The 24,429-nt window shown below is 52.9% G+C and overlaps 1 protein-coding gene across 1 annotated transcript in view; it reads right to left on the bottom strand.

The window, feature by feature from the left end:
* PLXND1 (plexin D1) overlaps positions 1–24,429 on the bottom strand; it is an 84,798-nt gene that overhangs the window by 23,750 nt on the left and 36,619 nt on the right. Inside the window, exons 10-24 of the mRNA XM_054838243.1 lie at positions 22,840–22,929; positions 21,872–21,965; positions 19,313–19,476; positions 17,396–17,547; positions 16,986–17,085; positions 13,578–13,717; positions 12,620–12,787; positions 10,235–10,325; positions 9,777–10,052; positions 8,705–8,854; positions 4,783–4,897; positions 3,609–3,716; positions 2,821–2,933; positions 1,481–1,588; positions 354–484 (exon numbers count right to left, since the gene is read on the bottom strand). Coding sequence (XP_054694218.1) covers positions 354–484; positions 1,481–1,588; positions 2,821–2,933; positions 3,609–3,716; positions 4,783–4,897; positions 8,705–8,854; positions 9,777–10,052; positions 10,235–10,325; positions 12,620–12,787; positions 13,578–13,717; positions 16,986–17,085; positions 17,396–17,547; positions 19,313–19,476; positions 21,872–21,965; positions 22,840–22,929 — 2,000 coding nt within the window. The remainder of the gene's footprint in view (positions 1–353; positions 485–1,480; positions 1,589–2,820; positions 2,934–3,608; positions 3,717–4,782; positions 4,898–8,704; positions 8,855–9,776; positions 10,053–10,234; positions 10,326–12,619; positions 12,788–13,577; positions 13,718–16,985; positions 17,086–17,395; positions 17,548–19,312; positions 19,477–21,871; positions 21,966–22,839; positions 22,930–24,429) is intronic.

Raw genomic sequence — 24,429 nt, 5'->3', positions numbered from 1 at the left:
CCCCCAAACACAAAGGCAGTATTTCAGACAATTTTCATGAGCCTTCTCAACAGTGTTAAAACTTCAAACCCTCTTTCAGTGCTGCAGGACCTTGGGTCAGCTGGCACCCTCTTACTGGTAACCCAAACTAAGTGTTCAGGGATACAAATGCTCATGAGTGAGTCACTCGTATTTTTGGTGCTCTTCAGGTTAATGGAGGTTTATGGCTGTCCATTTCCAATAGAAAAGTGGGAGGCAAGTGCAACTCAACCTTCAACTGAAATGCACGGCTCCAAACATGGGCTGGATTGCTTACAAGTTAGGAATAAATCAGTCTTCTCCAGCTGCCAGGTCTTTGGTTCTGAAGCTCATACCTGTCTCTGACAGCAAAGTCCTTCTGTTGCTCAAGAGCATGGACAAACACGATGAGAAAGTGCTTGTTGTTGAGTAAGGTGGAGAACAGCGAGATTCCTTCTTCCATATTGGGTCTGCAGTTTTCAGGGATCTAATGAAAAATTTAGAAAGCAAAGTGAGAAAACCCCTGCTTGTTGTTTTGCTTGTTGTTTTCCTCCAGCTTTTATCCTTCCTGCCTGCAAGGATGTCCCTGCTGAACGCGGAGGCAGGGAGCTGAAGACCCTTTACTCCCTCTGCTTGACACAAGTCAGCAACATGCTTTCATGGCAATGGCACAACTGTGTCCAGGGCTGTATCAGAAGCAGCTCGGCCAGCGGGGCAGTAGCCGTTCAGCACTTGTGAGGCTACCTGGAGTGCCATGGCCAGTTTTGGGCTCCCTGCTACATTGGCAAACTGGAGCAAGGGGAGATCTTACTGCAATCTTCAGCTGCCCCACGGGAAGGCAGAGAAGGCAGAGCCAGGCTCTTCTCTGCTGCCGCAGGGCTAGGACGAGAGGCAAGGCACACCAGATGGACCATGGGACACTGATTAAATGTAAGGAAGGAAGTTTTCACCTTTAAGGTGGTCGGACACTGGAAGGGGGCCCCGAGAGGCTGTGAGATTTCCATCCTTGAAGACAGTTAACACAGCTGGACAAGGCCCTCAGCAACCTCATCTAGTTGGAGCTGCTTTAAGCAGATCTCCCTGCCAACCCAACGGACTCTCTGATTCTTCAGTTCCTATTTGGTGTCCACATGAAACCCAGCTCTGGGACAACAACAGCTTTTACCAAGTCCCTGCTTGGGAGGAATCTCTTTTATGATGAACTGCTTATGGGTCTGAAGTGACATACAATACGATACACCCAGGAATAAAAGCCCACAGCAGAGCAGGGGAGGATCTCAGGACAACGCTCCTTCGTGTGAGAGCAGAGCCACAGATCTGCCTTCTCCAATCAGCCAAAGCTGATCCAATGCTGGTATGTGTTAATTAGTTTGAATGATCAAGCATCTCCCACGCACCACAAGAAAAAGCATGGCATTGTCAACACACGCTAGTATGGTTAGCAACCACTCAAGAGCATTTGTTTTGTTAGTGGGTTACTCACTTTCCATTCCCCCACCAGGAGTGGATGAGTTTCCTGGACCTGGGAGCCCACCTGGGAGCTGAGCTGCTGGGACGGCAGGATGTAACACTCCTCGTAGAGCGAGGAACACTGCAACCAAGCACAGCATTAGGGCAGGGCAGCTGCACCCGGCCGGGGACCTCCTCGTTTGCCCGTGCACCACAAGGGAACGAGACAGAGAGACATGTCATCGGGGCTGAAGACCACCCATTACGAAGAAATGCATTGATATGGTTTACGAAGCCTTTAAATACTTTGCAAGCGCCTCTTGAATGAGCAAACACCACAAGAATGGGAGGAGGCAGATGTCTGTGCAGACACGAGTCTGTTAGGGTAGGGAGACTGCAAATAGACTCATTTGACAGCTAGAAAAATCCCAGAAGAGAAAGCATTACAGAAGACTAAGTCAAAATAGAGGAGTACTGGGTGTTTTAACATATGTAACTTTTGAAACAGATGGGAAGAATGTTTAAATCTCTAACATTCATACAGCAGCCTAAATCTTAAAGACTTCAGTGTGCAGATACATAGAGATTGGATATCTTAAAAACCTGAGTAATAACTACTAATGAAACACTCTGCAGTCATAAATCATCATCTCACTCTTCACCACTGAAATGCAACTGCCTCAGGGGTGAAATACAGCCGCTGCTAAGGGCGCACAGCGACACAGCGGAGCAGCCGGTGACGGGAATTATGGCACCGGCGCGTCTGGCGCGGCCCTGGAGGAGGACTCTGGGTAGACAGACTGGGACTGGGCGCCCAAGGGGCGTCTTACTGGGAGCATCACGTGCCCAGCCTTTGACAGAGAGAGGAGCAATGGGCAGGCAGAGACATCTGACAAGCTCCTGAGGACCGGCAGAGCAGCTGGGAATGCTCGGTGGCACGCTGCGTGGAACAAAAAGCCCCCTCTCCCTGAACGCCCTTCAGCCACCCTTCAGCCTCAGCCTCCACCACAGTGGGGTGACATTGGAGCCCCTGGGGAGAAGGGGGGGGCCCGCAGCACTTTCTGCTCATGCCAGAGAACGCTTTCAGAAGAGGGTGTCCAACGGCATCAAACGGGCGAGCCAGAGCAACTCCCGGGATGGTGCTGCCGCCGGGCTCCTATCGTGTGCAAGCAAGCCTGACCTTACTTCACACCCCAGGAGCTGTGGCTCCACTTTTGACGATAATTGAGGCTGAAATACATGACAACTAAATATACAACAGTGGAATGATTTTATTACACTGTAATAACCCTTTAGCAGAGGGAAAGCAGAGCCCTGATCTGGTTAGAAGGACCTGGGAGCAATTAGGTGCCCGTGAAACCGGTATCGCCTTACTTTGGGGAAGAACGTCCGGGTGACAAAGTGCTTGTACTCCAGGAACGGGATCCCCTGGCTGCGGTTTAACTCCTTGGTCAGGTCTGTCATGTCTGTCTGCAGTTCCGCAAAACCTTACACAAAGAGACCCGCAGACGGTAAGAGCTCTGATACTCTACCAGCTGAGACAGCAAGCAGGCTGGCACAGAAATACGTGGCATGTCTCATCTCTGCCTCCTCAAGCCTTTCCCTCGAGTGGGCAGAAGCGGGGTTTCTCGAGGAGCAGCAGATTACCGTCAGGGTTTAACCGTCAGCACTACACATCACGTCCCGCAGCGCTGACAGCGTCTCCCCTGCCTCCAGCCCCCAGCCTGGCTCTGCAGGAGGAGACCTCAGCCCACACTGCACGGGGACAGCCGATGCAGACGCTTGGGTTGCTTCTCCCATAGCTCTAGCAGGAGCGTGCTGCAATTTTTGTTGCACTGAATCATAAAGCACACTAAAGATTAGTGTGGCCTTCAAGCAACCCTCTGGCATGGCCGAAGGCCATTACCCCGAGACAGGGAAACCAGTGGCACTGAAGATCAGTGGCTTGCCCAAGTCAGATCAGCAAGGCAGCGGCAGAGCCACACTTCCAGCCACTGAGCCTCACTCACAAACCCTGCCGAAGCTCGAAGGCGATCACAGAAATTCTCCTATAATAATTCTATAAACTTCTACAGAGCAGAAGGTGAACAGCTTCAACCCTGCTATTACAGCACCTCCCTCCTAGCCCTGGCTCCTCCTCGGTGCCTAGCATGGTGACTTACCTTTGCGGATTTCCTCCCGGATCTGCGACTCCATCTCCTCCATCTGGAGCAGGGTTTTCTGCCAGTAGCGCTCTGCTCTGCGGCTCTTTGTGCAAAACACAAAGAGAGCTGGAAAAGAGGAAGGGAACAAGCCTTTTGGACTAGGGTGTAGGAGCAGCTGCAGCTGGGATCACAGCAGTCCTCTGCTGACACGGGTGCAGAAAGCTAAACTCAGTGTTGGTTTAACACCTACAACAAGACTGGTATCTGATCAGGCAGTTGTTGATTATCTGTAAATAAGTAAAACCAGCTGGAATTTAATGATCATGCTGTAACTGTCATCTTCAGTTTAGGTCTGGGCTGTCTATATTCAGCTTAGCTGTATATTAATGTGTTCCAGCTGATTAATGAATACAGATTTTAAGACGTTTACCACCTGTATTACAGTGCTCACCTCTGACAGTCTTCCCATGCCTCCAGAAATATGTTTCTAATGATGGGTGGTGCATTTAATAAATAGTGTGCATTACAACCTTTATTAAAAATAAATTAAATCTCTATTAAGAAACACCTCATTTGCTGTGAACTGACAGGTTTCTTGCTACGCAGTCATTCTGGGCATGCGATGAGAAGATACCCTAGCCAGAGAACACAGGTGTGTTGCACAGCTTCCAGTGAGGTTAGCAAACTGTTGTGTCTGCTCCAGATCTGCAGCTAAGGACTTGCTCTGTTCTTCACGCTCTTTGCCAGGCGCCTGTCACTGGCTGTTACTGATGACAGGACCTCGGGCTAGGTGGACCTTTGGGATGGCCCGGGACAGTCATGCCTGTGAGGGAGCCCTGTTCAAGTCAGTGCAAGTCCAAGACCAGTTTCTCACACTGTTCTTTATTTTGTATTATAGTAGCTACTAAGTGTTTGGGGGAAAAGGATAAGTTTATAAATATCACATGCTCAAGTAATAGAGCTCAACTATGGATTCAGCCAGCAAACACTCCACGCTGCAGGAAGCTTTGATCCTGGCTTGGTCCTGTACAAAAAAGAGTGGCCACTTGCTGCAGCCAGCCCAGTTTCAGACACTGCACAACTGCAGCACTCAGAGGTTTCCTGACGTGTGAGTGAGTCATCCTCACCCCTCCATATGCAATGAGAAAAAAACGTCGGCACAGCCTGGAAACTCACTGTTCTGTTCCCTTACCTACGACAGACAGGACCAGCAAGATGCTGCAGATGACAATGGAGACGATGATTGCAGTCTCTCCTCCCCCAAGGTGCAGCATCGCAATTGTGTAGTTGAACTTTCCAACTTGGATCTGGAGAGGGAGAAAGAGGGAGGAAAAGCAGGAGCTGAGCAGCACGTTTCCAAGCGTCTCTGAGGTCAAGCAAGGAGGGACTACGGGGCAGACCTTCACCCCGGGACGTACTGACCGCGCTGGCTCAGCCCACCAGGCTCTGTGGGGAGGCCGGGCTGTGCCTTTCACTGCTGGACCTCCAGGACTCTGTGTGTCTCAAAAGAGCCCAATTCCCTTCCCGCGTGCTCTGGTGGAAAGCCAAGGCTGGCTCACGGCAGGCTGCGTACTGCAGTGGTGCTCGTCCTAGGGCCACCACAGGACTTTGGTGGCAGAGCCGCAGGCTCTAGCCCACGTCACGGCCCCACCGTACCCACCCCAGAGCACGAGACCACCCTTTCTTAGAGCTCATCATACCATATAGCACTGCCTGTGCTACTTTTACTAGAAAACCACTTCCACTCATCATCCGACTGTTATGCCTCTGAATGGCCTTTGGATCCCAGCTGCACTCTCCTTTCTCCTCCAAAAGCAGAACTGCTGCCGCTCAGGAGAAGGAGGGTAAAGAAACTTTAAAGTCTTTGAAATACAAATAAAGTAAGGGAATAAAAATAAATAATAATGAGACCAGAGATGAGTCATGATCTTGAGGCTAAAGCAGTGGACTGGGTGTCAGGAGGTGCTGGCTTTTCTCCCAACCCGTACTTCTTGTGACACCAAGCACAAACCACTTGAGCTCAGTCCCTCGGTCTCCTGATCACCAGAAGGGAAGAGGCCAATACACATCACAGGCAGGTTGGCAAGTTTACTCGGTGCTGTTTATAAACGGCTCTCTAGGCCCCTGGGATGAAAGCCTTCAGCAGCAGCATCTGATAAGGAAAACTCATGACAAGTCTTTCGCTTCTGGAAATACGAGTTTCACTTCTCTCAAGGAATGAGAAGCGAGAGAAACTTGAGCAACAAATCCTGAAACAAGGTAGGGAAGAGATGGAATAATCTTATGATTACATCTGTGTCAAAGAGCACCTCCGGGAAAGGTGCACACTGTGGTTAAATTACAGTCAGTTCTCAGCAGATGGGCCAAAGCAGTGCCACAAGCAGGGCCTTCCCACCACGTCCACACATCAAACACCCTGTAGTGCACAGGTCCGTGCCCACCGGGAAATCCAAGCCCTTGCTCTCGGGAGCACTGGTGAGGGCACTGATGCTGCCAGCTGAAGGCATCTGGAGGAGCCCGGAGGTCTGCCCCTGCGCTGCTCCTCCACAGGCAAGCGAGGAAGGACTGCCCTGTCACGGGCAACGCCAGCCGCCATCACCCAGGATCAGGAAAACCTCCAACGCCTCGAACGATCAGCGCTGGACCACACGGCCAGGCTCCCGTGGCTCCAAGGCCCACCGTGCCCTTGTACCAGCCCTCAGATGGACTCTGGCACTGGCGGTTTCTGGGGTGGTGCCTGCAGGCAGCATCCAATGCTAAGAGCTTCCGTCTCCTCCCCGGTGTGTGCTGGCTGAGAGCCGAGATGCTGGGTGAGGACAGGGAGCCACAAGCGCCGTGCAAGCATCTGCGGAGGTTCGTTTGACAGTCTGCACAGCACCCTGCCTAACCTCAAGATTTCCACCTCGTTCGTCTGAAATGCTGCAATGAGGAAAGTCCTCGATATGTTTTGAGTCTTTTTTTTTTTCCCAACAACTCAACCTTTTGCATTTGCCAGAGGAGAAAGCCCACGCTTGCTGTTTAATTCTGTGTTTAAACAATTTGGTCATGAACAAAAATGGGTCTGAAGGCCTCGGCAAGCTTCTCTTGTTTATTTGGACAGGCGTACTCAATATATTTTTTTGTAAGGGGAATTAATTAGGCTGCAGGCTAAATGGCAACATTTCCTGTCACCGGCATGTAGGGCGGGCAGGGGCTGGAGGACACCCCGCTCCCAGGAAGAGCTGTCAGTGCTGGGCAGGACTTTGGGGCACAGGGCCACCTCAGGGCTCACCGGGAACCACACTCTGGCTTATGGGATGGAGCTGTCTTGCAGCCTCCCAGGGTGTGAATGGGATCCCCTCGGGACTAAACTAGACCAGAATCAAGCTCCAGCTCACCTAAGGCACTCCCAAAAGAGCTACTCGAAAGTGACCCCCAAGACACAGGGAGGCTCAGGAGCCCCATCTTCATCACCAGTTCCTTGTCTCTACAGACAACTCTTGCTGCCTTCTGCGACTTGCTAACACAGGCCTGGCCCAAGAACACCTTCACAGAACAGGCATACCCAAAATCATGGGCAGAATTAGGATCAACAGTGGGACATGTTTTAAAGGGCTGCTTTCCTGTGCTCTGAGCAGCGCAGACGTGAGCTCTACCATCTAAACAAGAACAAACTGGGCAGTCACAACAAAGGGCTTCTCAGCTTGCCAGAAGAGACTCTGCATCAGCAGGCGAGGCTTCTGCAGCCCCCGACAGCCGTCCTTGATGCAAATCAGGCAGGGCCCCTGCGCAAGCCTGGCCCCGTGCTATCAAAGCTATCACAAGCATGTTATAAAGGCAGCTGTTGTCTGTGAAATGGCCAGCAGGCGATAACTCGAACCATGTACGAAGGTTTAATAAGTGCACACAGACGTGAATACAAGTTGATTATTTAGCTGCACTCTCACTGCTGGTACCCTCTTGACAGCTATGTGATACTTTGGGGCTGGGTATCATGCTCCTGCTTCCTAGGGACCTGCTAGGGCATTGCCTTGAATGTTTTACGTCAAACCAAGACTAGCAAACTCATAGATTCCTTTTCTTCCCCAAAGGGATTTCCCTGTTTCTCAGTTCCCACTAAAACCCAAATTACCCTATTTAAAATTTCCATTAAATGACTTGGGAAGTTCTGCTACTTCTGCATTTCCATGTTTCCAGTTTGCAACAGAATTTCATACACCGCAGACTCTGACCAGAAAACTGGACAACCCTGTCAGTGAACTGGTGGTGCATCTTCGTGCCTGTCTTCCGGGCAGCACAAGTCCACAGCCTCCTCCACTCCCTTCGCAGCCTTCCTCCTCCTCCCTGCCCAGGCCGCAGGCTCCCACCCACTCACTGTTAACACATGCACTGGGAGGGGGGCTGCAGGGTCTCAGACCACGGAGACGGAGGTGTTTTCTCTCCAGACGTGAAGAGCCATAGTCACATCCCTGCGTGGCAATGGGCTGCATATGACACAAGGGAAGCTGAGGGCCAGAAGAGCTGTTAAGTCAAGCCCTCTATGGAGAAAAGGAAAGTAACAAAGTATTGTGAATTTTGCAGATGCAAAGATGAACAGCAGCCCTGAACACCGAACTCTTTGCAGTGACAAAGCGGCAGCCCTGGGAAGCAAGACGAAACTTTCCAGCCCTGCATACTCCTCTTGCCCTCCCCGGTCACACACAAGGACCCATCTCCAGCGGCTTACTGCAGCTTGGTAAGGGTCGGATTCTCATGTCCACTTGTAGCTCTTCTGCTGGCAGTAGGAGGCCAGCTGACTGCAAACTGTATGGAAATCCCCAAACGTATCTCATGAGGGGGGGCAGAAAGAAAATTACTGCAAGTGACGAAAACTCACATGCCAGGGATTTCTCAGTGCCTTACAAGAACTGACAAAAATCCTCCCCTCCCAGTTACAGCACAGTTAACTCAGCAGGCAGCTGCCGGTGCCCCACGATTTGGAGCGTGGCAGCCCCTCTCCATGACTCAGGGCAGCCTTAGCACTGACTATGCCTGCATCCTGCCCGCGCACGCAGCCAGCTCCTTCGCACGCAGGGGCTGCAACAAGGACCCCTCCTGCCCCACGTGCTCCGAGCGTGGAGGCTCCTGGCACTCACCGTCACGGGCAGCTGTCTTTCTGAGGTGCTCAGCGACTCGTTGACAGAGCAGTGGATGACTTTGTCCGAAACAATCTGGATCTCGCATGAGATAAGGCCAATTTTCACTTGGTACTCATTGCTTTCCAGGCCCAGGCTGTCAGGCTCTTTCTAACAACAAAAATAGAATCAGGATGTCAGTCTTTAGAGTAGCAGTCGGAATTGCAATGGATTTTCCTGCTTTACTTTCCGTATTCCCTGCTGTTTTTCAGACCTGAGAGCACTCTCCTTCTCCAAGGACATTTTTCCAGCACTCCACAGGAAACCCAGAACCGGGGTTCCATTCCCCATTTTCCTGTTTCCCATTCCTCACTCAGCATGGGGCATGGGACGAGCGAGCCCCTCGTGGAACCTGGAAAAATCTGCTTTTGATCTGCCCTGGCTGTGCAACACAGATAAGGATCTGAGCGCCCACCTGGGAGGGGGGAAGGATGTACAACAGAGGAGACAGCCAGGGGATGCGTCTGCAGAGCCTGAGAAAGGGGGAGTGAGTTTCTGAAGCACATTGCCACCAGTGAGGATATCCTGCAGTGAACAATGGCCTTTGAATTACCATTGCACATTGTCCAAGCCACTCAATTGCTGTATCCCGACTTCCTTGTTAACTGAGCTGAATTCAGTAGCCAAAAGAGAAGAATGCATGACCTGTTTCTGCAGGAATAAATATCTATTGTCAGGACCTTTTGGAGTACCTGCCTGATTTCAGGCCAGCGCATTATCGTTCTTTTTCATATGTCCAGTATTTTATTTAGCTTCTTGCTGTTACATCCTTCAAACGCAGCTCTCTGTCGTCATGCCTCAAAGGGCATTCTCAGGTCAGGCTGCATCTCCTGGTGAAGACTGATGCAGGTGCAGCAGGCTGAGCAAGAACTGCTTGCTCCTGCGCAGCTCCTGCCTCCCCCGTTCTCATCCGCCCCCCTTCTCTCTCCTGCGTTTGTGGACAGTTTTTGCTGGCACTTAGGACTGAAGAGCTTCCCAGAGGGGAGCAGACAACACCCCCAAAGAAGCAGAGCTGTAAAAGCCACTCTCTTACGTGTATAACCAGAGTTAAGGGCTCGCCAGGATGGTGCTTGATCCACTTCTCCTTCTTGGCTGTGAAGAACTGGGGGTCAGCATAGTACTCCAGGCTGAACTTGCTGATGTGCAAGGCCTCCTCGGGGTACATCTCCTCATCCAGAGCCGGACGGTCGTCTGCATAGAGGCGACCGTTGAGATAGAAATCGACGGGTGCGGGCTTGCTCCCTGCAGTGACGTTGGAGGCAGCTGGAGAGGGGCAGGTGATCACAGCGTCGGTGTGAACCTTACAGCTCTGAAAGCAGGAGAGAGCATGCACATCAAAAAACCGTCATCCTGAGTGCTCCCAGCCAGCCTTGCTCCCAGCCCAATCTGTCACACGGGCCAGGGCCTCAGCTTCACACCCCGAATGTCTCCAGGCACCGGGCACGCAGCCCCGCTCCCAGTTACCAGGCAATACCCAGCGGGGACACCCACCGTTTGCTCTCTGCCGATGCCACGGACCACCATGGACGCGTTCTGGACCAGCTCAAAGCCTCTGCCTTCCAGGGTGAGGATCCTGCCCCCGCTTCGAGGAGAAGGGAAGAAAGAGAGGGTGATTGCAGAGGACAACACAGAGCAGCGAGGTGCAATGGCTGGGTGTCCGCCTGCTGTCATTTTCCCAGGGACGTTTCCCAGCTACTTGAGCAGAAAATGTAACCCAACAGCCAAAGTCTTCCTCCAACTTGCAGCAAGCACCCACGCTGCTACCAAGACATCAGGGCAGGAAGGAGGAGCAGCAGCTGCTGTGGTGGAAAGGGGGGAACCTCTTCCAGCAGCAGCAAACTGTCCCCCTTGCTCCCACTCCCCAGAGGAGCAGCCTGCCTCTGCATGCCAGGGTACGCAGCAGGTTGCCCAGGCCACCAGCGGTGTAAGAGGTTAACCTCCAACCCCTCAAAGCAAGGGCCAGGACATATTCCTTGCCCCTGCCCTGCAGCGACCCGCAGAGAACTCTAGAGACCCCTTTAAGGTTGACAGGGATCCTGCATCTCCCAGACACTTCTGATTTAGATCAAAATGTGAAAGATGTTTTGTGTTTTGGATCTGCTGCCTGGGGAATGCGAAATACGGGCCGCTCAACGTGCAGTCAATTGACAACGACAGTAACAAGGACCCTGATGCACACACGACTGATGGGCAGAGCAAGGGGTGGAGAACCAGCACCGCTCGTCTGCTCTGGACAGCAGAAGCTATACTCGGAGCTTACCTTCCCCTTGCTCCGTATCACATTTACTCTGTTTGGAGTATCTGTCAGGAACAGTCAGGACTTACAAATCCCTTTATCTCGAGATCACTCCAGACACAGTGGCTTTGGGTCCAAGGCCCTGAAAGTCAGGTTGACTGAAATCTGTGGATATTACCACGTAGTTATGATCCAAGTTTCTAACTAAGAGCCTGTCACATCTGCAGAGTAGTTTACAACTTCTGTTTTGTTTTAAACTTCGCTTACACAGATTGTTTTAGCAATATGGTAAGATAAATCAGATCCAGCTAAGTTTTTACACAAGTTATTGACCCCTCATGATCAACAGCCCAGCAATGCACCGGAGCAGTCAGGCCACACGAGCCACCAAGCAGTCTGAAGAGAGAGACTGCTGTCACGTTCTCAGCAGTCTGAAATGTGGAAACTGCTGTAAATACTAAGAAAGCAGACTAAGGTGACGGAGAAATACCCTGGTGGCTTCCCTTGCGAATATGGGCAGTGACATTCTTCCACTGTCTCTGTGTTTAGATACCGCTCTCGCCACTCAGCATAGCTCGCAAGCCGGCTAGGGGCTGAGGTTGGCTGAGTCACCGCTGTGCCTTGTCATTAACTTTCCCACAGCCGGCATCTTTGGCGCTGCGCTTGGGAATGCCGAGACGGCTTTGCTCCAAGGGGATCAGACCGTCAGCCTGCTGCGTGCTTGCACCCGAGCGTGTTGCTCTCAGCGCGGTCCTGCAGGCACAGGCGCCGGACTCTCAGATTTCTTGGTCAGCCCTTGGTTTTCCAGGCTCCGCAGCCGAGGAAGGTGGGATTTCACCATGGTATCCAAAGGAACAGGAGCCTGACTGCTCCGTGGAGAGACGTGAAATTAAAAGCAACACACTTTAAAAATGAAAACTTTGACCTCAGGGAAGGCTGAAATCAAAAATTACAAATCTCAGCTTATCCTCCAGCATTTTTACTGGCCAAGAAAAATCTTCAGGGTCTCATAAAGTCCCCCACCTCAACCTCCCTAAAGCACCCACCAGGTTTACACAGTACAGTTACCAAGGCTGACTTTTTTTCCATGTCTTAAATGCACTGAAATGAGCTATGGACGGCCCTGGTGCATGACACCTCTTCTACTCCAGTGCTGGGGTACCCCGAAGCAGCCTGACAGCACTCCGTGGTGCCCCTCTTCTACCCGCCTGCAAGGCAACGCGTCAACCCCCAGGGCCGAGAAAGCCCCTTTCTCCCTGCAGGACCCTCTCTCACCAGCCTGGAGCCAACCCTCTCTTCTGCAGGCAGATGCAGACATGTGCCAGCTCTGACATGGAAGTCCTGATGGATCGGCACGGGGCCCCCATACCATACCCTGCCTCCTGGCCGTGCTGCAGTGACTGCTGGGGCTCCTGACACGGGGTTTGCTCGGGATCTACTCTGCCTCTGGATGGCGTGAAGCACAGACAGTGTGGGCTTACATTGCCTGCAGCGGGCTACACCAGGATACTCCAATAGCTCCATGCTTTGATGGGACAGCACTGTTCACTTTTGCATTCGGCAAAAATTAAGAGGCTGATCTCAACAAAGGCCACAAATCCTGGCGGACTTGGCTGTCTCTGCTGGGGGAGGGATCTCACCTGATCTGGCTCTTTTTGGGGTTGATGTCTGATATAATCGGGTTCTTCTCATACTTGAACGTGATGTTGTAGCTGGCACAAGACTTGTTCTCGAACTGGACACAGACTCGCACGGCCGTGGTGAGGTCCGCGGATGGCATGGTGCAGGTGATGGTGCTGTCATTGCGGCTGCGCAGGGAGAGGCAGGGTTAGCTGCAGCAAACCACGGCCGACAGAGCAGCCGGAGCCAGGCACCACGGACCTGAGCCCTCCCGGGGCAGCGTGGTGGTCAGCAGAGACAGGCAAAAAGGAGCTTCCAGTCACATGCCAATCACCTATTAATTACTTTGCCTACTAACAAGCAATTCTGAGCATATACCATCCCAGGCTGCCAGACCGATTTCCCAACAGCTAAAGGAAAAGGGCGGGATCCTGCTTCTTCCCACTGATGAGGCGGGAACATACAGGAGGAGGGGTTTCTTCCAACCAGTGAGCTGCCGCAGGAGTGGGACCCTGGGCATGCAGGTGCCTTCTGCCTCCAGCAGATCTGGGAACGAAGCCCATGCCTGCTTCGCCCCCAGGGTTTTGGTCCTGGTCCCAGACCACCCAGGGGGTCTGGCAGCGTCCTGCAACGGTGCGTGAGAAGCAGTTTGCTGCTGGTCACCACCACCACATCATGGCAACACAAACGCCATCGCTTTGCCAAAGAAACTCGCCCCATCCTGGTGTCAGGCACCCACACCGCAGCTCTGCCTCACCGCTCCAGGGATACCGGGCTGACGGGGCGCTGGAAATGGAGCGGGCAGCAGCCAGGTGGGCCGGTGGGGATGCTCTGCTGGCTCCAAGGCTAGCAGCAGCATGCGAGGGTGCCCCCCACCCAAACTCCAGCTCTTCCTGATCTCCTGGGAGACAATATCATCCTTCTTAACGCTTTGGCTCTTGTCACTAGTTCGGTGCTAGCCCCCAGACCCAGTCCCACCTGAGGTCAGTGCACTGCTTGGAGGTATTGACGAGGACACGGAGCTCAGAGCCGACGTCCAGCCTGCTGCCTCTGATGGTCACTCTGGTTCCTCCAGCCTTCGGGCCATTCAGGGGAGCTATGGACTGCACCACGGGAAGCTAAAAAGAAAGGGGAGATCTGTTTTCTAGCCTGGTAAATTCATATTTGGATACTCCACACTGCACGTGGGAGTTGCTTCAGTAAATTTAGGTATCCAGTATTGTGAGGCTCTGAAACAGCAGCACACCAAAAGCTTTCGCTGGCAGGGTTACAGAACGAGGAGAGAGGTACAAGTGCTGAGAAGTGAGATCATATAAAACCTCTGCGACTCTCTGCAGTCCCTAAATTCTGGCAATAAATGAGACATGAGTTCAAACTGGAGCCCAGGATCCCACCAGTACCTTGCGATTTCCAGTGGAGGGTCCAGAGCTGGCAACAGCTCAAGGTCCATCGACAAAAGGAAATTTCTCATCCATTCCAGCTCCCACCATCCCTGCCCTTCCAGATCCATTTCCTCCTGAAGGCAAAGCTAATGCTAAAGCCCCACTGGCTGTTGGCTTTGAGATCTGTGAAAACAGCCACCTGAGTCTAGATAATTGAATCTCAAACTCCTTCTTAAGGAAGCTTCAAATCTGAATCTCTTGAGGCGACAGGAACGAAGGGGGAAGTTACTTTGCCTCTCGCCATTTACAGCAGAAATTAGCATGTATGTTATCTGCGTTTGCAGCCCCTGGAAATCTTCCTGAGATTCATGAGCTTGAGGCTTTGATAACTAATGCAACGCTGAACCCTCGTGCCTGCTACACAGAGCGCCCCAGGAGAGTCTGCTGGGCAGCTCCCCTGCCCTGGTTTCGATAGGACGCCAAGGGCAGAGCAAATTATTATTTCAAGACCCTTCCATAAGGCACTTGGTAATCCCTGTCAAACACCGCAAACCCTGGTGGCAGGAGACCCGCCGGGCTGCGCAGGTTGGCTGAGGGCTGCTCACCGCCACAGCCCATCCCTCGCTGCAGCCGCAGAGCAAAACCGCACCAAGGCAGACTGAAGAACATGGGCTAAGCCGCTTCGTACCGCCTGGTGCTAATGCCCTTTCCTGTCAATCCCAGCCACACAAACATGCTTATTAATAGCTATCCTTGCCCTTGTCCTACACTCAGACTGCTTTATTTCTCTACAGCCGTTTCCTCTGTTGTTTCTGATCATTACCCATTTCCACAGGATTCATTTTGTTAATTTGTACTTCTCTGAGTGTTTGCAGGCAGCTGTCTCCTGCCCTTGGCCCCTAACCTATGCACTGAAATCTGCAGTTACAACAACAGCAGAGAGGATTCTTCATGTTCCCCAAAGCCCTCCAGCTCTTCCCCTCAGCCAGAACCAGAGCCTACTGCTCTCAGTGCATCGCCAGCACGGATTGCCTCCATCACAACTTTTGCAAATTCAGCTCATTTGGCAAATTCAGCTCATCCATAGCCTGCTATAATGTTCTAAAGAAGTCTCTTAATCACGTTTCTCCCCCCTCCTCAGCAGAATTACAACTGAATACTGTCTCTTCTAGATACATCTAATGGGGACTTTGAAAGATGTAGCACACAAACAATATTTGGTAAGTTACAAAGGACTTTCTTTGCAAGGACAGCTCTAAAAGTCTTCTAGACATTTTCAGGTAAACTGCTACCAATGCTCAAGCTCAGGTCTCACCAAGACCAGCCTTGCATGGTGTAGTCTGCTCCATGTTCATGCCATTGTATGTGAGAGGAGAAGCAAGAAAACTAAATGGCATCGCTTAGTTTGCAAATGGTGCAGAAGCCACCCGTGGTGTAGAACACAGCAGCAGCTACACTTCATGCAGCTTCACCCCCTGACACATGCATGCACAGAGCAGGGCACTGTCTCATCTCTTTTCCAAGCTTTGCTGAGACAGACACGAGACAAGGAGGACATCCTTTGCCCTGAGCCCACTCAAGAGCTGCCAGCACAGAGCTGTCATGGACTCAGTTTCAGTTCAGTGACTGGCTTTTGCTCCTCTTGCTTTGTTGAGCGCTGGTGCTTTTACACCGGCTTCTCCTTGCACGCCGAAAGCTGGCGAAGAAGGTGCCCAGCCCTTTCCCACTCTTCAGGCCCTTCTCCTCTTTGTCAAGAAGACCACTGGCCCATCAGCGGGTGATGTGGCCGAGTCAGCACACACATCCTGATGGCAACGCACCAGAAATCCCAAACCCAAGGTTCATTACTGGGTCGTACCCCAGCTGTACCTTGCGCCACTCCAGACTGCTGGATCTCTAAGACGTTTTGGATGTGAAGATGGATGCCTGGAAATGATGGGAATGGGTCCTAGAGCAAACGTTCTCCTGGGAACTACTGCTGAGCCAAGCCTGGCAGTGCCCTTGCCTCACTGGTCCCCTCCTCGTGCGCTGCCAGGGCTGGCTCTGCCACGGGGTGCTGGCTGCACCATGCCTGCGCTGGCTGCACACTGTAAACCTCCCTGAACACCTAGCACTTGATCGGTTACAGGGTGGGGGGATTACACTCCACGATCCTGCCCTAAATTCCTCACAATGGCTACCAGGAATCAAATGTCGTTTCCTGGGGCTCAAGCCTTCTTTCAAGCCACTAGACTGCAGCACAGTCTATTCTTGCCCAGCACGAGCACAAAGGCTCCCAGTAAACAGCGTGCCCTTGGCACCCATCCTGTTGTGTTTGCCCTGGGTGCACGGGGCTGCCTGTGAATAGCGTCCACCCAGAGATGAGGGTGCTTGTAGGAAAGAGAAGAGCTGCATGCATTTCCTTCAGGTTTAGAGAGATGAAAGTTATCTTTGTGAGATGGTACAGTACAAAACTATAAAGGGCTTTTCTTTGTATAATGACACAGGGCTAGCTCAAGTCTAATCCCTACACATTATTCTCATGCAAAAACTAAGACAATCTCTGCAGCAAAAAAATATCAGTCCTAAATAATGTGAGTCCATGGTACATAACTTACATAACACAAAGAGACTTTGCAAGTCTCAAAAAATCTCACAGGTTGTAAAGGCACTTTAGCAAAGGAGGAGGAATTGAAACGAACTCCTTTTTATAGCAGGAGAACCGATGCCACAGGCAGGCTAAGTGATGAACCACTGCAGGAGCTGAGGCTGGGAGCGAGGTTGTGTGTGAGATCCCCCAGCTGCAGTCCTGCCCCTGGCGCTTGAGCCCAGATTTGCCAGACCTGGCTCAGGTCACCACAGGTGAGGGATCAGGGCAGCTGCTCCTCGAGGACCCTGACACTTCTTGTTGCAGATCCTCCTTCTAAGCCAGCTGGGGGCACGGGGGCTGCAGGCTCGTTTTAAGGGGTGCATGGAAGGTCAGCGTGAGAATCACCAAAGAAAGGTCCAGGAGGCAGCTACTCACCACGTAGGAGTATCGCTCCCTGGACTTCCCCTCCCGGCTCACGTTAACTGTCACCACGTCAGAAAATGCCTCCTGAGCCTCTCCAGTCTGGCACACGATCCTGCGGATGGGAAAGAGGAGGTTGGTGGCCGTGCCGCCCCATGAGAGCGGAGGGGCAGAGCCCAGCGCCGCCGCCTCCTCCGCACTCTGCCCGGTGCCCGCTGCAGGGCTGACGGGGCAGCACCAGCCGCCCGTGCCTGGCGGAGGGCACCCACGTCCCACCTGGGCCGGGTCACCTGCCCAGGGCCCAGCGCGCCAGGCGGCCCGAGACCAGTGGGTGGGAACGGGGTGAGCAATGGGGATGGGGAGGGACAGGCATGGGCAGGGGACACGAAGGGGACAGGGACCTCCCTGGCTCCCCCAACACTCACGTCTCGGAGACCACGTATCTGTCGGGCAGCGGCGAGCACTGCACACTGCCTATCCTGACAGCACCGAGGACGTCGCTGAAGCGGCGGCCCAGATTCCTGCCACGGATGGTCAGCAGCGTGCCCCCCTCCAGCGGCCCGCGCAGCGGCTCGATCTGTGGCACCAAGGGGAAGGTTGGAGGTGAACCACCGGGAAGCTTCTTGCCTTCATCCCTGAGCCCGTGCCTGTGTCCACCTCCCACTTGGCCCCCCGTGAAGAGGATGGAATTGTTCCTCACGCTCCTGCTGCCCCCATAGCGGGCCCACCACCACGTTCCCCTTGCTGCAGCTTTGCAAACGAGAAGCCATCACTGGGTTTGGTATCGGGGTTGGGTCAGGGATTACTCCAGCTGCAAACACATCTGGGGTGAAACAGCACCCCTTCCACACTGCAGCTTTGAATGGAGCTGGGGCAGACACAAACCCGGAGACTCGGAAACCAAGGAGGGATGCTAGTGTGCTGGGCAGAGAGAGTCCTACCATCACGGTTTTAAGGGCTGTCCCAAGCACAGCGGGGCTTTTCAGGACAAAAACAAGACAAAAAGTGTCCTCATGCATGGACTGTGGCCAAGACACCAGCACTGCAGGACGAGTCCAGCACCATGGGAGGAGAAGGCTGTTCCCCATCCATCTCCTATGCCACTGGTTTTTCACCTGGCAGCTGCTGACCCCACCGCTGTGAGGGGACAGGGTGCTGGGCATGATGCCGTTCCACCGCGCGAGGGGCGTCCCCCAGGCAGTGCGACTGCTTTATTCAGCGGGTGAGAGAAATCCCTCCCATTCAGAAATGTCTCTTCCCTTTGCAAAGGCAACGGCACACAAAACCTGGTGGCACCAGCTGGCCAGAGCTGGTCAGGACCCACCACCAGGCTCGGTGTCCTTCGCCTGCTGCATTGCCCCCCTTCCACGAGGGCTCTGTGGGGGCTTATTTGCTTGCATGACTCCAGAGGATTTGGATTTCCCAGCTACTATTTCCTAAAGACATAGCGGCAGGGTCCCGTGACGCTCTGCAACCTGAACTGTGGTTTCCTTCCATTATTTTCTGGCGAGGTGTTGATAACGCGTGATGTGTGTTGGGGGAGGACAGGCTCACAGGGGAGCAGCCCTCCCCACGGTGACCAGAGGGAAGAGGCAGGCGATGGGGATCCTGCAGTCCCTCCATGCAGTGTTACAGCACCCGGATTTAGAGCAGCTATTGCTACACGCGTGGCTAAGAACAGAAATCCCATACCCTTGCCGATTTTGATGTTCAGATTAGTTGTTTTGCTTCTCCAGCTTCTCCTTTCCTAGGGAGTTCATTTTAAGATTTGCTCTATATACTTTGCTACTTGTCAGGGACAAATTTGTTGGCTTATACCATACATCTAAGCAGAACCTCAGATCCAAATGCCCCCAACAAATACTTATTCAACTACAATTTAAATAAAACTCATTTCAAAATGCATAATGCCAAAAGGTCCCTCTGCCAATCCTAATCTCAGCAGAGCTGCAGAGCACGTGTGTCTGGAGATAGGACTCACATTCACATTTCAACTATGCTCCACTAAATGCTATTCCTGATAAGAATCCTTCAGTCGACCCTACAAATCTTTCTCGCTTTTACCAACCCCAGGAACTCTGGGATATTTTGATTGTGCTGCTGTTGTTTTTCCCACTAACATGAAGAAGATTGCATCTTGTCACTAGCAAGATGTCCTTGGCACCAGGTGACTCAACAGGATAGAAAGTCAGCGAATAATTTAGCGCTGGTCTTGACCCTGTCCTGTGCCAGGGACAAAGCGTGGTTCCTCCTTTGCCCCCAGGCGGGGACAGTGCAGCTGGTTTCAGCCCTCGGCACCGTTTTCCATGCCACACACCCTCCACATTGCAGTCAGGTCTTACCTTCTTAATCTCCGGAGCTGGGCAGACGTCTGAGATCTGGGGGGGCTCGCCGTGCAGCCGGCAGCTGGAGCTGCTCTCGCTCCAGATGCAGCGGTGCCCCAGGTCCTCCCTCCCCAGGCACTGGGAACAGTCAGCACTCCCAGTCGCACAGTTGTACACCTCCACTAAACCACCAGAGACAACAGAAAACGTGAGCTCCTGGGCCTGAGACTTTCATAGCTTTGCTTAGCTTGAGGCAGTCAAACACCCCCCACTCCCCCCCACCCCCGGCTTAATCCCAGAAACATCTGAAATCCAGTGGAAGAGCAGAGCAGCTTGCACACACAGCAAGATGAGGTAGTGCTTGGCTGCCATCCTGAAGATTTCCCAGAAGGGCTGGGTGCTTGTTCTCACTGCAATATAATTTAGCACTTTCTTTTCCTTTTTCTTCCCCTTGAAAAACAAACAACACCCAAACTCGGAACCTTTTGTCAATTTATGCTACATGTTTCCAACTCGCAGCATCCACATGGGAAGCTGCTTGGCAAAGCTGGCTCCATCCTGTTAGCAAAGCAATCACATTGCTTCCACACTCCGACAAAAATCGGATGGCTACGGTGCCTTGTGCAGTGTTTACAGTTCCTTTCCTTCCCCCTGGTGACCACGGGCCCCTTTCATTGACTTCTCCCTTCAGATCTGCTCAGCTCAGCTTCCAAATCATTTTCCTACACCGCTTTCACCTCTTCGTTAGCTGGTGCCCTAGGTTACATTTCCTCTCCAGCCCAAAGCCTTCTGCCACTGGAGTGTGGGTATCCGCTGAGATAAACAGCCAGAAACACTCAGGAAACGTTGCTTTCACACCCTTTTCCCCAGAGGAGAATTTGCAGGAGAACATAAAACAAGGAAACAGTCACATTTTGCACTTCTGTTCACAGGAAGATCTCAAGGCGCTTCATAAGCAACTACCGAATCCCTCAGCCTTCAACGGTCTGCCTGTGCTTGTGCTGATGAAACGTCACCGCCACTGAGGGACTCTCCACAAAAAAATGAGCTTATTTCACCTCGCCTTGCATCCACTCAGTGAGTTACGCTGGTTGGCTTTCCACCCAATGGCAAAGAGCTGGGATTCCGTCAGTGAACTACTGAAACGTAGTTTACAATAAAAGCTAATAAATATTGAAATAAAACCAATAATAACAGTAATTCCATTAAAGAAGGTATAAAAAATGCACACATTTGTGATTGGCCCAGCAGATCTCTGTCTCTGCTTGCAAGTCAGCCTCTAATTTTACTCTCACCAATCTGATCAAGGCAAGGAGGAGCCAGAGCAGTCTAACGGTCCCACAGGATCTCCAAATATTCTGGCAAATTCAGACTGATGCAAACACGGTCTGCATAAGCGAGCCCCTTCTCCGCACAGGAGGAGGGGGGATTCCACCACGCTCTTTCCGCTGTCGTTCCTGCTCCCAGCACCACCCACACTGAGAATTAAGAGTCTTCTCTTGCACATCAAAATAGTCTTAGCTCAGATCTCCTACTCCTCTCCTTGGGGCTACCTCTCTATCTCAAAAATACGGACACTCTCTTCTTTCTTCAAGGAAGTCGTGTCTCATGCCTACCCATGCTGATACTTCAAAGGTTATTTCACCGTGGAACGCATTGCAAGATAAGCCTCCTTTATACACTGGGATTTACTACGGGGAAACCTTTTTATCTTGGGTCAGTGGCTGATGGTGTTAATGTCTCTCTACCCATTACAGCTATCCTCCAAAGAAAAATCTCACTTCAGGGATCTAGTTCTCATTTGCATCTAGGGTAAATCATTCCCTTCTACTGCAACGGCTGACACGACTTAAGGGGGAAAGAGCCCAAAGCTGCTGCCTCCAGCGAGAGCACACAGCGAGGTGCAACACCGAGTCCCCGGCCAGGGCAGGGAGAGGCGGCTGTTGTGCAAACGCTGGCCCCGTGGGCCAGCTGGCTGGGCTTGTGCCGGACGCCTCGTCCGAGTGCACTCTCGGTCTGACTCTGCCTGCCTGCCTTAGTCTGCTGATGTAGCAAGGGCTTTTTTGGGAATCCGAGCGTTCTTCCCAGAGACAGAGAGCGGGCCAGGGGTGAAATGTGTTTACACATTTTCTTCTTTCTCAGCACAGGGAGAAAAAAAAAAGACTTCATTTTTATAGCGTGCCGAACCTTAATGCCAGGCTCCTCTGAGAGCTCACGGCAGAGTCCTCCCCCACCCCTTATCTCTGCCGGGAGGAATTCCTCCCCGACCCCGGGGACGCCCCACATCTCTGCTGTGACCAAGCACGCCAGCACAGCCCGTCCCAGGCTGCCGGCAGGCGAGGGCTGAACGCTGCCTGCGGTCAAGGACGGGGCTTGACTTTCCCTGGGTGTAAAGGGGATGGTTTCTGGGCACACCTTCACATGGGTAAATACGTTTTTCTGTGTGCCTGAGAGAAAGAACAGAGCTGTGCCCAGCTGAGCCACGGTCTCTCTCCTGAACCTATAAACTTTGCCAGGATTTGAGAGTCATTCAAGATGACCAGATGAGAGCAGAATAAAAATATTTTCAACTCAGACCTGTCATCGTCTCTGGACTGTCGATAAATCTGTCTGGTCTGTCCTTCAGCTGAAGGTTCACTGGGAAGAGGTGGCTTTTTTCTGATGTGTGGAGCTGCACAGAAAAAACAAATAAACAAAAGCTTGGGAAATTTAGTAAAGTATGAGGTTCCATATGCATGCTACATGGATTAACATTCCTCGTGAGGCTCCTCTGACCATTGCTTCTCAGTGCAGGAGGGTCTCATCTTTAGCGGAGAGAAAGAGAGAGAAGGATGTTTTCTGTTGTAATTGTTTTGCTGAGGTCCCAACAAAGGGCACTGGGGAACAGCGCACACCACAATGACAGCAGAGCCCTGACTTGCTCCTTTTTTTACTAGAAATGGACAGGAAAACTAACAGACTGGCAAGTCTGCGCATTTTCAGCGCTGGGCTACAACAGAGAGTTTTGCAGGTGACGTGAAGGAGAAGCGCTCCTCTCCAGCTTCCACTCCCAGTGTTCCCATCGGTGGAAGCCCACGTTTGCTGCATTTCAGAGGCGCAGTTTGCCCTCCAACAACCACACACTGCTCCTCAGTGGGCGTCTGAGCATTTCCTCAGGCCAATTCCTAGTTCAGAATAAAAGCTACAGAAATAGCAACACTAAAAGGTGGCCAAATTTTTTACCCTGAACTGAACTCTTCCCATTTAGAAAGGTAAACAAGCAGCTAGTTCCCAAACCCCAGTGCAGTGGGGGCTGCAGAGGCACGGAGCAGACAACGCAGCATCAGGGACTCGTGGGCACCCTTCCAGCACCAGCACACGTACAGAGCCTCTTGCTGGAGGGGTGAACCCGGTCTGCACTTTTTTCAGCTGGAAGCGGAGGGAGGGAGGGGGGAAGGCAGCGTCCTGGCTGCCGGGTGGGAGGTTGGGGGCAAGACCCCCCCGCCCTTGGACCTGCCCCATGCCGCAGGGGGACCAGGGGCCGGCGGCATCACCCTCCGACTCACCAGCACGTGTATGCACTCTACGGCGGAGGAGTTCACCCACCGGGCTTCAAACGTTCTGTCCGTCCCAAAATGGCACTCCAGAGCCGTCTCCTGGGGGAGGGAAGACAAGGGCAGAACGGCTGCAACAACCGTTTTGTGCAGTGCTCCATCTGCCAACCCATACGGCAGGCGCCGTGTCTCACCTTGTTTCCGCCATCAATACCCGAGCTGTGCATCAAGTCAAACAGGAGATCAGAACCCGATATTGTAAATAGGGCTGGGGTCTGTGTCTAATCACACACCCGTAGATATAACCGCTGCAGGCTGAGCATCGCACGGGGAGCCGAGCCCTGCCCCTTGCTCTCGCCCAGCGTGCTCCTGTCAAGCGTCAGGACCGGGCACGGGGCAGCCGCTCCTGGAAACCGGGGCACACAGCGTGTGCAGACCAGAAGTGCCTGACCCACGGCACGTGTAGACCAGGAGATGTGTTTGACCCGTGGCATGTGCAGACCAGGAGACACGCCTGGCCAGGCTACGCTCTCCTAACCCCCACCGGTGGGGTACATGGGTTCCGCTGAACCAGGGGCGTTTGGAGCTCATGCTGCAATGCAGACTGAGAGCCAACATGGTCCCAAGCCGCCTTACTCATACCAGACCAAACCAGTCCATGATTTGGGCTCAAAGCTACCTTCCTTCTGCTCCAACAGCTGCACAGAGCAAATCTCTAATTCAAATGAGGACCCAGCCAGGAGTATGTTCAAAGGCAGATTTTCTGTGCTGTTTTCCTGATAACACAAGGATGATATCTGCCCCAAGTTACTGCTGTGCCCCCATCCTGCAGGAAAAAAAATCCTATCTCTGAGCAGGTTGATGCTCCACCACTACTGAAGTCTAACTACCCTTTGAAAACTGATGGATCTGATAAAAGACATGAAAGAAAGCACCAGACTCCTAGCAGGCAGCTGCTGGCTCAGCGAACACACACGCGGCTGCAAGGGGGAAACTGGCATCTCCTCCAGCGCATCGCTTGCGCCCAGGCAGCTTCTGCTCTGCAGCTGGCCCGTGCCCCTCGCCTCTCGCCCACCGCCTGGGCAGTTCCCCCCCACGGCAGCAGAGGTGTCGGGGCATGCGTCTCCGATGCTGAGCTCCGGCAGCGCTCACGAGCTCCTGCGGAGAGGAAAGGAGAAGGAATCCCGCCCGGTGCCCCGGGACAGTTTGCCGATGGTGGTGGGAGGAAGGCAGGCTGCCAGAGCCTCTCCAGCCGCCCCGGGAGCTGCGGTGCCTCGGCCCCTTTCCTGCTGACCTCATTTCCTATCAGGTTACATGCGGTATTGCTTCCTCTTCAGCCACCTCCAGCATCCACAGAGGAAGAAGGATTTCTCACCCTTTTTTGCTGATTGCGGAGGGCACATCCTCCTTTACAGAGGCCAGACCTGTGCAGGAAATGGCAGCCCCAGCCAGGCGGGGGGAGCTCGTTTCTGCCCCCACGCCGGAGGGCAGGAGGCCCGGTGGAAGCGGTGCCTCCGCAGCGCCTGGCAGCCCCCTCACTGCCCCAGTGCAGCAAGCCGGGCAGCTCCACCAGCATTTCCAACCTTCTCTTTTCCCTGCAAA

The sequence above is a fragment of the Grus americana genome, chromosome 11 (assembly GCF_028858705.1).
Source record: "Grus americana isolate bGruAme1 chromosome 11, bGruAme1.mat, whole genome shotgun sequence".
NCBI classification, from domain to species: Eukaryota; Metazoa; Chordata; class Aves; order Gruiformes; family Gruidae; genus Grus; species Grus americana.
This window is presented reverse-complemented; position numbering and strand designations above follow the sequence as displayed.